General features: G+C 48.5%; 1 protein-coding gene across 4 annotated transcripts in view; it reads right to left on the reverse strand.

Annotated features, from left to right (window-relative positions):
• Positions 1–16,034, reverse strand: part of SH3RF1 (SH3 domain containing ring finger 1) — a 164,545-nt gene that overhangs the window by 35,831 nt on the left and 112,680 nt on the right. For all 4 annotated transcript variants that reach the window (XM_068973956.1, XM_068973958.1, XM_068973957.1 and 1 more), the window contains exons 3-4: positions 14,075–14,350; positions 13,238–13,333 (exon numbers count right to left, since the gene is read on the reverse strand). In XM_068973956.1, coding sequence (XP_068830057.1) covers positions 13,238–13,333; positions 14,075–14,350 — 372 coding nt within the window. The remainder of the gene's footprint in view (positions 1–13,237; positions 13,334–14,074; positions 14,351–16,034) is intronic.

Genomic DNA, 16,034 nt, shown 5'->3' on the forward strand with positions numbered 1-16,034 from the left:
TGGTCTCCCGCATTGCAGGCAGATTCTTTACCATCTGAGCCCCCAGGGAAGCCCAGCTGCTCAGAGGGAACCTGGAAACCGAGAGGAGAGTGGACACTGCCCCGCCCCAGCACTCTGCAGACCAGATGTACTATCACATCTTGACAGGCGAAGGCTGCCTCCCACCTACGGTTGAGGACGTCCTTCTAGAAGGATGGGAACCCTGTCAGTGATGCTCAAGGACTCCGTCTTGCTCTGGCAGCAGCAGCTTGGGAGGCGTGGTGTCCGAGCCCTGAAACCCTGGCTCCCTGGGGACTCAGTCAGAACCTAGTCTGACAGTTTTTCTAGCACGAGCTCATCCCTCCTTCAAGGCACGGGTTCTTCCCACGTGGTAACTTTCAAGACTTGTGGGGAGTAGTGCCCGCTAATGCCCAAATGCTGGGGGCGCGGGATGGATCACAGCGCCACTGTGTTGGGGATGGGGGCTGGGCTGCTAGGAAAGGGCAGCCGTATTCCAGCACCATCATGGCACATGGCCAAGAGACCCAGGATTCACGATGTTGCCCTCTACGGCCACACCACCCCGAAAACACCCGATCTCATCAGAATTCATGCTGCTGCCTCCATCCTTCTTACCCCAAACCCGTCACCCAGTGAGACGGAAGACCCGCTCTGCAATGCTAGAGCTCAGGGGTCCGGGCGCAACTCCTTCCACGGTGAGCCAATCAGACAGGAAAGCAAGGACCCGATGACTTTCCATGGAATGTCACGGGATTCTGTTTCTTCAAGTACACACACACACACACACACACAGGGATTCGTTGTGCTTACACACTGTTGGAATGCAATCTGATTTCAAGTTGGCCACTGGCTGTAGGTGGCCTTTGCTGACCTGGCTGCCCTGTGACATCTTAGGAGCTAAAACCTCTCAGCCAGCCCCAGGGGTCAGCGATCTCCCTGAACTTCTGTTCAGCTTTCTCTGCACAGCCTTCTCTGGCCACAATCCGTGTTCATGAGCACACTCCCCACCCTCAGAACACCTGTTCTGTGCCCTAGAACACCCTCCTCTAGCCCTGCGTGTGGACCAGCTGCCAAGGGTGGACATGAGGGGAAACGCAGCACCCTGGAGCGGACAGCAGGGACGCATGGGATTGGTTGATCTGAAAATAGACAATGTCCCCTTTGGGGAAACTCTGAAACAGAGAAAGAATTAGTTTTACGAGACGCATAAATAAACATGGGGGAAAATACTGACATAATAACAGCAGTAATAACAAGGCAATTTAAGAAATATGAAGATACTTTGTGTGTGTGTGGTTGGCCTGTTTCTCAAAGAGAATACCGTCTTTTTAAAAGACAGGACTTCACTTTTTCTAAACGAGAACAAAAAAATCTAATGAGAACAAAGCTGAATAGTCACCGTTTTCCATAAAGCTTTACAGGGGACTTGGTCTCTAGATTCTGAGCATCAGAGCATGGACACAGTAGGTCTGCATAGAGGAACCTTGTCTAATTCATAACCGAGTGTTTGCTCCTCAATGGGATCAGTTTTCAATAAAAGGCAAATACAGACTTTAAATATAGATTATATAAGTAATATGTTTGTTATTTTAAACAGGAAATGGTGTCGATTATCATGAATGAAAGATGACAGGCCTCGGCCAGCTTCTGCCTGCATCTCCTCCCCTGACCATCCTGGACCTGTTTCCCAGACCTCTCCTGTTTGACAGTTCAGAACACTCCCTTGCATGTACTTTCCATGGAGATGTTGTTAATTAAGCAGCTGCCTGTTTAATTTTAACACAAAAGAAACTAAACTCTCTCCATTCACAGCATCTCATGAGAAGCCTTTCCTGTGAGCAGAGGCAGGCTGGTTGTGTGGTGCCCACCCATCTCCTTTTGTGCACCCTGCCTGCACAGCCACATCCACAAGGCAAACTCCCAAAAGTGAAGCTGTCAGGTTAAAGTGCAGCCTAAAGCATTTTTGAATGATACTGCCAAGTTGTACTTTCAAAAAAGTGTCCATTCTCATCACCTCTGACAAAAAAGTGAATAAAAAGTCCGTTTCGCATACTGTTAGCAGTATCAGGCGTTACTGATGTTTTGTTAAAATTTCTAACAGTTATAGTATTAGGCATTACCATTAAAAAAAAATATCTATCAGATGAAGAGGCAATTTATATTTTCTTTTAATTTGTTTTTCTCTATTAATGAGATTAAGTATGTTTTTCTTTCCCTAGGAATTGCTTATTCCCACACTATCCATTTTTCTATTGAGTTGGTATTTTTCTTATGCATTTATGAGTTCTCTTTATATAGCATATAAATGTTTCTTTAATATATTGGAATACTATGTATGCATGTATATATATACATATACAAGAGTGTATATATCCTCCTTGGAAGAAAAGCTAGGGCAAACCTAGACAGTGTATTAAAAAGCAAAGACACCATCTTGCTGGCAAAGGTCCATCTAGTCAAAGCTATGGTTTTTCCAGTAGGTGTGTATGGATGTGAGAGTTGGACCATAAAGAAGGTTGAGCATAAAAGAACTGATGCTTTCAAACTGTGGTGCTGGAGAAGACTATTGAGAGTCCCTTGGACTGCAAGGGGATCCAACCAGTCCATCCTAAAGGAAATCAACCCTGAATATTCACTGAAAGGACTGAGGCTCAAACTGACGCTCCAATCCTTTGGCCACCTGATGTGAAGAACTGACTCACTGGAAAAGACTCTGATGCTGGGAAAGATTGAGGGCAAGAGGAGAATGGGACAACAGAGGATGGGATGGCTGGATGACATCATCGACTCTATGGACATGCATCTGAACAAACTCTGGGAGAGGGTGACGGACAGGGAAGCCTGGTGTGCTGCAGTCCATGGGGTCACAAAGAATCAGACACGACTTAGCAACTGAACAACAATATATATCCACTGAGTTAGAAATGTTGTTCCAATTCAGCTTTTAACTTGATATATATTTGTCATACATAAATATTTCTTGGATGTGTAAATTTATTCATCTTTTCCATTATGGTATCTTAAGCTAACATCATACTTTAAAAATCTTCTTTTTCTACAATTATTTTTTAAAAATAAAATCACTTTTCTTCCAGTGTATTTATGGTTCCTCCCTTTGTCCTCCTGGGTGTCTTAACCATGTGGACATTTTGTTTTGTGTAAAGACAGAGACAGGGACAGAGCGTTCTTCCTTCCATGTGGCCCAGCAATTTACATAACCCCATCTTTTCCTGCCAGCTCTGAAAACCCACCTTCACAAGTGAGGGTCTCAACAGAGACCCTTCTGCTGCACTGCCAGGCCAGTGCCCATCCCCAGGGAAGATGCTGTGTGGTGGGAATTCACGCCTCAGCCCCCTTGAAGCAGAAATGAAAAGTGTCTGCCTCACATTACAGTCCTCTGCAAGGTGCTTTCACACAGCGGCAATGGGGATTTTGTATGTTCATCAGTCTTTCATTGTTTTCTGCAATTTGCGTAACAAGGCTTTTGTTTCTGGATGATCTAAATACAAAAGCAAGCTTTGTCTTTATTCATAAAACAAGGCTCCCCCAGAGCAGAGGAATAACCAGCAGACTGGAAGCGTTACTCAGGAGTGTCTTCAAATGGGTCCCCAGGTAGCAGCTCCATTTAGATGTCTGTACAGATCCGGTGCAAGAAGAAAAACGCTGGGGTCCCAGAACCATCAGAGGGCGGGGGTGGGGAGGGCGGCCTCTAGACCGGAGCTACCCAGAGAAGCCGAACAGTAGCCACAGGTGTGGTGTGGAATTTTCCAGTAGCCCCATTTTAAACAATAAAAAGCAGCAGGTAAAATTAATAATGCATTTTATTTCATAAAACTCAGATATCACCACTATGGCATGTAATCAATATGAAAGATTCTGAGATAGGCACATTCTTTTTTTGTATGAGTTTTGCCACCCAGTGTGCTCCGGGCAACTGCCCCACATCCCAGCCGAGACAGGTGCAGCGTGAGTGTGGCCCCCCAGGATGCACGGGGGGCTCAGGGGGCACCTCCTATGGTTCACTGAACACAAGGAACGTGTGGGACAGGAAGGACCTCAACGGTCCCCGCCCCACGCAGCGGCGTCAGATGCGTCCTGAGCTGCCACAGCTGGCTGGGCGCACAGCACCCCAGCCCCATGTGCCACAGGGCCGGGAAGGGCACTCTGGGACCCGTCTCACGTCCAGTCAGGAGGGGCAGCCCCAGCCCCTGAGCTCTGAGCACATGTTAACTGTCCTCCCCTCTGGTGGGCCTGGCTGTCAGAAAATAAATACACTGGAAGGTTCTGGAACATTCTTTTTCAGGTTTCTGATTTTGAGATGTAAGAGATGAAGCGGGGGGAGCACACCATCAAAAGCCAGAAAGGATTTTCGTTCAGGAAGCTGAGGAAAGTACTCTCCAGAAAGCCACACTCTGAGCCTGGAGGTGAAACGCCCAGGGGGACTCGGGTCTCTGTCTCCACAGCTGAGTAGACCTGGGGGACGTTCAAGTGAGGTTTCTGTTTTCTCAGGAGCAGGATGGGGACCTCTGCCCTGCGTACCCAGGGGCAGGGGAACGCGCATCACCACCGTGGTGCAACACCCAGACGCCCCTGCCCTCATCATGACCTGAGACCCAGCCTGCCCGTCACCTGTCCTGTCTCCACGTGCGTCTCCTACTTTTCAGACATCACACACAGCTGGGCTTGACGATCTAGAGTTTTACATACGTACGATGTACAAATGCCTTTCCTCACCCCTTCAGAGCACACAGAGGCCGAGACCTCAGGCCTACGACTGCTGTCAGACCTGGAGGGGACATCCCCTGCCCCTACGTTCTCTGAGCGACTGTCACAAGCCCAGCAAGCTACACACTTAAGCTTCTGTAAAATACCTTGATTCTTCCATCTGAACAACAATTGAAACAAAAGCAGTCTGCAGCAGTCTTAGGAGACTCAAGTTCGATCCCTAGGTCGGGAAGATCCCCTGGAGGAGGAGATGGAAATCCACTCCAGTATTCTTGCCTGGAGAATTCCATGGACAGAGGAGCCTGGTGGGCCACAGCCCATAGGCTTAGAAAGAATCAGACACGACCGAAGTGACTTAGCACACATGCATGCACTCTGCAAGCCAAGTGTGGACGCCCTGCAAGTATTGCTAGCTGGGGTCTCTGCAGAGGCAGGAAATTCGGAGAAGACACAGGGCCAGGAGGGTGCCCAAAACCGCAGGTGAGAAGACCCCCAGCCGCCAAGGAGGCAAGAGACGGGGGCAGTAGTTGTGATGGTAACTCTTACAAGGAAAGGAAGGAGGAAGCATCACGGCAGGAGTCGCCAGCACTGGGAAAACGAATCAAGAGGAGAGCAGAGGGGACACAGTTAGCCAGCAGTCGGGAGGGCGACAACCACAGGGAATTCTGGCAGGAAAGGGAGGGGGAGGGGGTGCAGACAGGGGAATGGCCTGCGGGACGCGAGAGGCTGCCCCCTCCCAGGACGCGGAGCCTGGCGGTGAACACCTGAAATGGAAAGCAGGCACACAGGCGTGGCCCAGCCCAGGTAAGCAGGTGCACGGGGAGGCCACACCAGGAGGGCCAGAGCCCCAGAGCTGCGTTGGGGTGTGGGACTTCCCTCTTCCTGCCCGCCTGCAGAGAAATGATTGTTCACGCAGCCATGAGGCAGGGAACCCGCCACGTCGCTGTCATCAGGGCCACCAGGGCGGCTGCTCCACACCTCCTGACTCAGTTTCTGAAGCTCATCAACTTCACCACAGGGGCCGGTCCCCAGGGGCTTCACACTTAAGATGAAACAGACCACACACATGTGCAGAACAGGGCACACACGCATCCTGTCTCTCTCAGGACACAGGACAGGCCTCAACTCTTGCTTAATAGAAAGCCTCAGTTACTACCAAATTTAGTATGTACGTAACAATGTACTAAGGATTTCAAATGACAAAATTTAAGGCCTTAAAATATGGTGGGTTTGATTAAGGTATGATTTCCCTCTTAAAAAAGGCAACCTCAGTAATCTGACGTTGTTGAATATTTCATCACTTCTGAAAATCAATCTTCTGGGTGTTCAAACTTGAAAAGCTGTCATTATTCTTGATAAAATATCCTCAACACTTCTCAAGTGAAGCTTGAAGATCACAGTGACTCTGCGCTAGCCTTACGAAGACTAGCTCTCAGCACGTGAGTTCGGAGGCAACAGCAAGGCAAGGGGGTCGAGGGCAGACCCAGGCTGTTGGAGAAAGACTACAAATCACCTCTCAGTTACTGGATGGGTGTCCCCAAACAAGACGCTTAACTTATTTTAAAAACGGAAAAATAACTAAACTACAGTGTAGCTCCCAGAATCATTTCACAGTCACAAAAACTGGTGGAGAGTGGCACTCTATTTGTGCAGAGAAAGGCAGAATCAGACATGTACTGTCATTAAAGCACACAGAGCAGGAAGGAAAGAATATTTACCAAGATGACATGTGATGGGCCTAAGAGTTATTTCTCCCCAACTCCTCTGCAACACGATTATATCAGAGAAATAAAATGATTAACAGTATTCTTCACATACGACAAGGCTCCCAGGAAAACACGGAATCCTGCACACACATCACTACCCTCTAGGCACAAGCCAGGCTGTAAGAACGGACAAGCTGCAACCGGGGAAGTCTGATGCAAGGACTTTGTGTTTTGTTTCCACAAAGGAGGATCAGGAAAGAACAGCTTCCTGAGAAAGGACAGTTTCCATCAGGACCCTGAAGAGAGGTGTGTTTCCACAGACACATGGACAAAGAAACATCCCTGATGAGTTGTAAAGACAGAAATTCCAAGGGACCAGCCTAGTGAGGGCCCAGGGGGATGCGGCCAGACTAAAGAAATGGTGGACTCCGGAGGAAAGCACGGCATACATCAGACACCAGCTGGTCACTCACGTGGCCTCTGCTCCAGGCTCAACAGGACGCGAGCACGTTCATGTTCTATGGAACTGCCTGCTCATGCAGCGAGAAATAAGCAAACATTAACCCATCTTTAGAATCTCAGCTCTTGGAGGGTTTTCCTCACGGAAAACAAAGGGAAACTCTTAAATGGGAAAGAGGCTGCTGCGTAATAGAGCGTAAACTGCCGAGTAAACCCTGGCCTGATTTCCTTTTTTTCTGAGTAGGTCTGGGCAGGTTGCCTCCAGCTGTCCACAGTGAGCAGGGTTTTTCCTGGCGTCCAGAGCCGACCTGCCCTGAGAACTTTAGAGTCCTAGCCCTCACTTTCGTCCCTGTGGTAAAACGAAATGCCACTATTACACCAAGCTGACAACACTCAGAAGACCTGAGAAGCCTCAGGACAAGGCAGAGCCCATGGGCTGAAGACACTACTCAATGCGGGGCTGGTGGACTAAGCCAGCTCGACTTGCAGATGGATGAACATAAGATGCTGGGCATTCAGTAAGTCTCCCTCGTTGATTCCTAAACCGTATCTCTGAATTGCATTTATAAAACTTAATTTACCTCAGAATTGAAGGAGAAAAGCTTCCTGACTTTCCAACAACTTTATAGAAATCACTTCAGAATTGAAGGGGTATTGGGGAAGCCAAGCAATATAGTAAGTCTCTTTACAACTTCTCCCCAATTTTCCTACACTTCTCGTTTTAAAAAAATGATTTCAATGAATTGAACATTTCACTTTTGCATCTGAAAGGAAAAGAATACTCCCTTAAATGTGAATGACAGAATATCCTTTTATACCGTTTGGTCTGCTCTGACTGAGAGAGCAAAGCCAATGGCTCTGACCCTTGGCTCTCATTCTCTAGGGCAAAGACTCTAGGTGAAGGAGTGAAGTGAACCATGCTCTTCGCTCCTCTGAGGGGCACCTTGGCAAATGCCAACTCCGCACCTAAACCTCCATGTGTAACTCCCTGGAACACGGACGATGTTTCCCAAGCCCCTACATCCACAGCTCTCACTCCCCTGAAAGCTGCACCTATGCTCCTAGAGATACACATGTGGTCTTCTCTAATCAGGGCTGATGACACACTTCTGGTCTCTGGCCACAGAAGTATCTCCTAAGATTTGTCCACAGGCTGATTCTGAAAGCTGAAAACAACAAACACCACCTCATCACTACGCCTTCAACATGCATGGTTTGCTGTGTGTCACTGATAACTCCATAAAGTTAATTTAGAAAAATGAGGATCTTTAACAATTAGGCTACCCGACTTCTGCTCAAAGCGGGCCAAAGGAATAGTGCCAAGCTGCTGAAAATTCATCTCACAAACAATCAGGGAGACGACCTGGAGAGGCTGCAGGATCTAACCCACAGGGTGTCAGTACTGTTTCCTTGGTCTGGAGAAGTCTAAACTGGGCATAACCAAGCCCTCATCCAGCTCCATTTAAAAACGAACAAACAAAACCAAAGAACTTCCAGAAGTCACTAGAGAGACTCTGTGCTTCGAGGATGGTGGTGTCCGAATGTAACACTAAGATAACCTGGCAAGAAAATGTCAGTCCTCGCTGAAAGAGGTGAAGGTCAGCAACATCCAAGTCCAGCTCATTTCCGGTCAGCTCACCAGGTCCTTAGGCTGCCCACTCAACTGGCGTTCGGTGAGGCGACTAGGAGTGGCGCTGTGCACGGGAGCCCAGGTGAGCCAGAGGGAAAGACGCTGGGCCCAGGAGCTCAGGTCCCTCCAAGGGGTGCAGAGGGCAGAGGGCAACACCCACAGAGGAGACACAGACGGGGGACACTGTGCGGCGCAGAAATGCCAAGGGCAGCGGTGATGGCTGCAGTCACCCCGTAGCACACACACATCTCACGGGTGCGGGCAATGCGCAGCACTGCCAGCCCAGCTCACCCCGCGGCTCTGCTTCACAGATGAGGACACAGTCACTCCACAACCGCTGGTCCAGCCAGGACTGGGGTCCTGGCCCTCTGGGCTCAGAGTCCAAGTTCTTTCAGGACCATAGCGCCCTCTGTGTGAGGCAGGGCAGCTGCAGAGGAAGAATCACTCTGCAGGAGGCGCCGAGGGCAGGCATGCCTGCAGAGGGGTCACCGGGCCGAGATCTAATTGAGGGATACACCCCCCCACACACACATCACCCCGCCCCTGCTAGCACCAACCACAGAACAAGACTGCAGTCCAACAGGCCATGCCCACTTCACGCCACCTCCACTTTCACATTCCAGCTGTAGCAGAGTTGCTAACTAAATTTTTTGTTGGAAAAACTGAGTGATAGTTTACATGCATGACTAGATTTAATGAAAATGTACAGCTCATAAGCCCACAATACGCAACAATGTCTGAGTATCGTCCAAAATGCCAGATTTAGCACTTACTTCATCCCAACTTTTGGCATGCTAAGAATCATGTCATCTTTGTCCAAATGACCCTGAAATGTGAGTGAGTCAGCTCTGAATTAATGAGGGTGTTAAAATCTTCCGTGCGGTTTTAGAGGAGCCTGGTATTTCTGAACAAAGAAAGTAGCAAGCTACTGGTTTCTTCTGAAACCACATTCAGTCCTTGACAAACACAGCCTTTTACACATATCTTGATGTGGTTTCTCCAAGAGTCCCCTGGGTTTCCCCAGGGAACGTCTATCTTCCTTCCTTCCTAGTTTCCCACGTCCAGGGAGATCCATCCAAAGAACAGAATCCACAGCCTCGAGGCTCCGATGAGCAAGTCTCCGGCGGGGGGGCGCGGGGTATGATGCGATCAAGGCAAAGACCCCTCCTCTTCAGAGCCCTGAGGGGCAGAATTCGAGGACATGCACATGGCCTTTCTCTTCCTGCTCACTTCCCACCAGACTCTCCTCTGTTCAAACCCTTAAGATTCTGGTACTTTAACCAGAGGTCATTTGTCACCTCTTGTGACACAGGTCAGGAGCAGGATACACAGTCCTGCTGCTGGAGGGGGCTGGGATTGAGACAGGAGATGGAGGGAGGGGTGGGGGGGTCACAGGGGAGGGGACAGCACCCCAGCAGTGCCTCTAACGCCCTGGGTTCCCCACTCAGCTCTCTCCTCACCCACTGCTGATGCTGAGCTCCCAACCTGCCGCAGGCCCACCCCCCACCCCCCCCCCCACCCCCCCGCCCCCCCGCCATCCCGGTCAGAGTTGCTGCCTCAGGCAAGTCCCACCCGCAGGCATCTCTGCAGACCAGCCGCCCAGCAGGACTTGGGGTTCCAGCCCTGCCGGTGAGGCTGTGACAGCCCGCATGCTGCTCTGGAGACTTGGCCCTGAGCTGACTTCCTCATGGGATGGGACACTGGGGCCCTTAAGGACCGTGCGGCTGTCCTCTGGGTCACGTCTAATCTGAGCTCTGGACCGCAGTGCACAGGACACAGTGGGGTCAGGGCCCCTGAGATGCCTTATCACATGTACCTGCTCGGTCCTCAGGAGTAAGTCTGGGGCAGCACCGTGCAAAAGTCAGAGGCACCTAACACGGTGCAGACCTAAATGTGTGTCTGCAAGGTATAAGAAAATAATTTACAACTGGGTTTCTGTAACATCGTCTGTTTTTACAGCGGAGACAGTCTGAGCCCTGAAGGGGTTTATGGAGCAAGAGAAAGACATTACTCAGGAAAGAGCCTGTTTGTGATTCCCAACACTAGCTGGGTTCACTCCATGTGAGGCTGGCTTGTACAGCCACCTGTCCTTTACTTGAATTTTGTAGGTTGCTATTGAAATCTACCCTCCTCCCCTAAAGGCTGAACCCCATGCCAATCTCCAGGTGCCAGGAATGTCCATCCAACGGCCAGACATCAACGACAAGCTCACAGTCCCCATCCTCCCCCCAAGAGAGACGATCTGTTCACTCGTCTCAACTGGCAAAACTGCAGTTCAAATGAGGAAACTACTCTTGTGAAATTAAGAGGCAGGAGAATACAAGTACTTTGAACCTGGGCAGACGTTTATCTTCCCAACCGAAGTCAGAGTAAATAATCCTCATGACTCAAGCGACTCTCAGTGACTCTGGGTTTGCTGTGGGTGGATCATTCATGCCCGTCACTCAATTCTATACCTGCCCGGTAACAAAAGCACGGTAGTCCTCTTGCACACCTGCCTGGTGTGGAGGCCAGCACTTGCACGCCAAGTGCTGGCTTGTAGCTCAGCTCACACAAGTGGAGACAGGCTCTCATTACTAAGCTCGTGTACCCACGCTCCCAACAGTAACCATCCAAATACCTGGAAACGCATGTAACTTTCCATGACCACAGTTAGAATACGTAAACAATGTACCGGAAGGGTTACCTGAGAGCTGAGAATTTCCTCTATTCTTTACTTCCAAAGAAGGAAAAACAATTGTAATAAACAAGAACATCTGAAGGATATGAACAAAACTCAAGGTGTGTACACAATCTGAATTACCTTTCCACGGTTACATGGTAGTCAAAGTAGTTTATTATGAAAACGGGGGCCATCTCACTGTCTACAGGGAGACTGAACGACGGCTCTAATGACACAATTTGTCGTTCTTGTTCTCAGGATCATGTCAAAACAAATGCCTCAGGTGAAAAGGCACAAACGTGATGTGGTTTTACTTTGATACATGCTTAAGATACATGCGTTGACATCTTAAAAACAGAATCACCTTCAGTTTCCCAACAGTCTATGTGCCTCTTACTTTCTGGCCTGTGCACACATTGGTCATCCTGCGTGAGTGTCCTTTCTGCTGTAAAAAGGCACCTTTTCCATTTTTTTGGTGAAGTGCTACCTACTTAACCACAGAGACATCGCTAAGAACTTGCTTCTTCCCAGAAGCCTTCTGGGATCTCAGCTAACCTTGCAGGGTTGTCTGGGCTGGTGTTTCAGTCTCTGAAATGTCTTCAACTTTGTTTTTGGCATTAAATCCTTTTTTAAAAAATTATGTTCATTTTTTAATTGATGGAAAATTGCTTACAATTTTGTGTTGGTTTCTGCCACACAACAACGTAAATCAGTCATAACTATATATAAATACCCCTTTGTTTTTTGTATGAAACTCTTATGACTAAAGGACATGAAACTTTATTATAAATGATGTTACAAAGTGAAAGTGAAGTCATTCAGTCATGTCCGACTCTTTGCGACCCCATGGACGGTATCATGCCAGGGTCCTCTCTGTCTATGGGATTCTCCAGGCAAGAATACTGGAGTGGGTTGCCATTTCCTTCTCCAGGGGATCTTCCTGACCCAGGGACTGAACCCAGGTCTCCCGCATTGCAGGCAGACTCTTTACCATCTGAGCCACCAGGGAAGCCCATGATGTTATAAGGCCTACTGTAAATTATAACTTCCTAGTTCATTTTTGCAGAAGGCGATGGCACCCCACTCCAGTAATCTTGCCTGGAAAATCCCATGGACGGAGAAGCCTGGTGGGCTGCAGTCCATGGGGTCGCAAAGAGTCAGACACGACTGAGCGACTTCACTTTCACTTTTCATTTTCATGCACTGGAGAAGGAAATGGCAACCCACTCCAGTGTTCTTGCCTGGAGAATCCCAGGGACGGGGGAGCCTGGTGGGCTGCCATCTATGGGGTTGCACAGAGTTGGACATGACTGAAGAGACTTAGCAGCAGCAGCAGTTCATTTTTAATTTAGTTTGTTTATTCTTTAATACAACATATTACTTAGTACATACTCCTAAAGAGAGACTTTGCTGAATCGGATTGGCTGCATGTTTCTGAATAAAGCTGATTAAAGTGGGGAGGGTGGCTAAGTGGCTGCTGGGATGAAGTGTGGGCAGTTCATTGCTTAATTAATGCTGACTGGAGGCTACGCTGCAAATCAGTGTTTGAGTTGTGAGGTGTGGCACATAAACACAGAGATACACGCATCTCCCACCTTAGTCAGGACCTCACCACCCACCCTCTGACCTCAAAACTGCAAATGGAACCCAGAGGCTACAGGCAGCTCAGGGTCCCCACTCTACAGACATGCCAATGCTCTTAGCAGGGGACAAAGTACAGAGCTCAAACATTTCACAGTCCCCTGGTCCTCAGGAACTGTAGGGCAGGATAGAGGGATTCCACCCCACAATCTAGAGCAGGGGCATTCCTGGGGCTTTCTGCTGTGAGGGCTTTTTTTTTCCTTAAGTAGACTAGGTTTTTGTCTTTCTTTGTTCCCTAGTTTTATCCAAGAAAGGGATATGCAACACTGTATCACTTAGGTGTGCAACAGTGAGGCAACGAGTGTGTATACTGAGAAATGATGGTGAGGACTCCTGAATACTCACCCTGCACACTTAAGACTGCGCCGCTAAGCAGGATACTAACACGATTGATGCTTCCACACACTGACTCACCTCAACATATGAAATTGGGAATATTCCTATTTTGTCTGCCAGCATGCCTTCAGCCCAGTTTTCATCCACTCTGCGGATCACAGTTAGAACGTCGTCCTAAAGAGACATCAACAGGCATTACTCCTCCTGACCCTAGGAAGCGTGCCACCTAATTTTCTTTTTAACAGGAGACTCAAGTTGTAAGAGCACATGAATTAAGACGCCATGCCACGTCTTTGGGATGTGACCACAATGAGGTGATGAACTGAAGGGCACCAGACCAGACCAGCAGCCTGTCGGCACCTGCCACCCCACCCACGCCCTGAACTCCCTTTCTAGATGGACTCTCAGGCTCTGCTCACCTTCTCTCCGATAAAACACCAAAAGCCCATTTAAATGTACATCCTACTGTTTTTCTTTACCAAAAACACACAACATTCTGGTCAAAACCCCAGAGCATTTTATCAATTCAGTTGATACAGTCTGGTATGCTTTTCAGCAAAGAAATTTACATATAAAATAAGGAAGTAATGATGCTTCATTTTGTTATTCATAATTCAGGGAATTAAAATCCCCGAGTGGCATGCACCCACCCGAAATCATAGCTTAGAATTACATTTAGGCCCGAAATATGAAAATGATACCATACAGCGCGTCAACCAAAATTATCTTTCATAGAGAACACTCTGTGCACAAAATTACTGTCTTTCTGATCTGAGAAGCCTGCTTCCACATATTTTTAGAAGCACAGAGAGAGAGTTCACATAAAACTATTGTATTTTTTTGTACAGGCCATAGTTCATGCATGGAGGTACACAGAAGAGCTGGCAAACAGAAGGCAATGTGCTCTAACTTTACCTTTGCAAACGGAAGGCAGTCTTTGTCAGCTTCCTTGTCTTTAACTTCAAAGTCATAAAGTGCTTTGCACTGAGGCGGGGGCTGAGGTAACGGTTTGATGATCTGCACGAAGTTGGTGGGGAAGAAGCCGTGGACGCCGCCAACCTCGCCGTGGTACCAGTTCTCATCCACCTGTCGCCGCAGGACAATGATGTCGCCTTTGCTGAACTTTAGGTCCCCGGGCTCCTTGCCTTCGTAGTTGTATAATGCTTTGGCACATGGTAACTGAGGTATTCCCTGAAGGAAAGAGGGGAGTTTTAATGAAAGAACTGTCCCAAAATGTCTGAAAATTCAACTGTTTCACTGTGGTTGTTAATAGGTCCAGATCAAATACACACTTTGTCTTAGGAAGACAATCCCACATAAAAAACTGCATGTGTGTGTGTGTCACCAAGAGCAAACAAAACCATGTCACACGAGGAAATAACAGCAAGACACCCCCGGACCCTGAGAAGGCACTCTATTCCTAAGGCTAATGTAGCCAGGCTTCCACCCTATTCAGGGTTTTTAGGATGTGGAATACCGCTAAGCTGGCTTCCTGGCATAAAATTCAAAAACTCATTAAAAACTTAAATTCTGACATTAACTGCACCAAAAAGAAGGCTGAGTGCCAAAGGCTGCAAGGAGGTCAATCCTAAAGGAAATCAACCCTGAATATTTGTTGGAAGGACTGATGCTGAAGCTGAAGCTCCACACCTTCGGCCACCTGATACGAAGAGCCGACTCAAGAGAAAAGATCCTGATGCTGGGAAAGATTGAAGGCAGGAGGAGAAGGGGACAACAAAGGACGAGACGGTTGGATGGCATCACTAACTCAATGGACATGAGTTTGAGCAAGTTCCAGGAGATGTGAAGGACAGAGAAGCCTGCTGTGCTGCAGACCATGGGGTTGAAAAGAGTTGGACACGACTGAGCAACTGAACAGCAAAGATTGCCCAGTACTTTCAACACAGTGAGTGGCAGGAGTAAACTTCAGGCAACAGCCTGGTTATACCCTGGTGCCTGCAACCGGAAACACACTGCCTTGCGTGTTGGGTTCGTTCAGTGACCAGGAGCCCTGCAGAAGGCAGCCAGGGGTTGACGGCACTCTAACCCACCAACAGACGTTGGGCCCCTGGCCCTGTCCTGCTCCACTGGGCTGATTCAATTAAATTCCAAGAGACTGCAAAGTCAGTTTGTGTCAGACTTCCCCAAAGAAAACTTCCTGTATTAAATAAAATGAATCTCACCCTGATTTCAAACCCAGCAAAGTTCACTGATTTTTAAAAGGCTGATCCCCACAGAGACTGCCGACAATGAAGGATATAGAGTAAAGTGATTGAAAAGCAAGCAAGACTGCATTTTCCTTGTGCCAAAACCATCCCGAGAGCTGGGAGCCACAGGGGCCCCTCGGTCACCTCCTGCAAAGGCTGGGGGTTGCAGCCTCCCCTGGCCCCCAGACCTTCGGCCGCCTTCCCAAACTGCTTCCCGGGCAAGGGCCCCGGCATCCGCGGAGTTTACATTTCACTTGGCTACATATGAAAGGGAGGCTCAGGGGCAGAGCCGGCCAGAGAGAGAGCCAGAGGCGGCGGCTGGGCATCGCAGGCAATGTGAGCTTTGACAACAGTTCTTAACCCAAAAACACACTTCGGTAAACAGTGACTGCTTTCCTCCCATAAAAAAGAATAACTATGGCATGGGCCTGTTATACTTTTCTAATGTTTTTGCTTCTCCATTATATATACAGGTATTTTATAGGACATTAAATCCTCATGAGAGCGGCACACGGACACTTCTGATTCACTGCTTTCCGGCCCATTTCTGCCCTATCAGGCGTACTCCAGTACATCTGGCAAAGAGCAGCGTGGTGGTCTGGCTGAGGTCCTCACGTGTAAATAAAACCTTCACTGCCAATTGATTTTATAGACTCTAAATGCCAGTG

This window comes from Capricornis sumatraensis, chromosome 6 (genome assembly GCF_032405125.1).
Source record: "Capricornis sumatraensis isolate serow.1 chromosome 6, serow.2, whole genome shotgun sequence".
In the NCBI taxonomy this organism is placed as follows: Eukaryota; Metazoa; Chordata; class Mammalia; order Artiodactyla; family Bovidae; genus Capricornis; species Capricornis sumatraensis.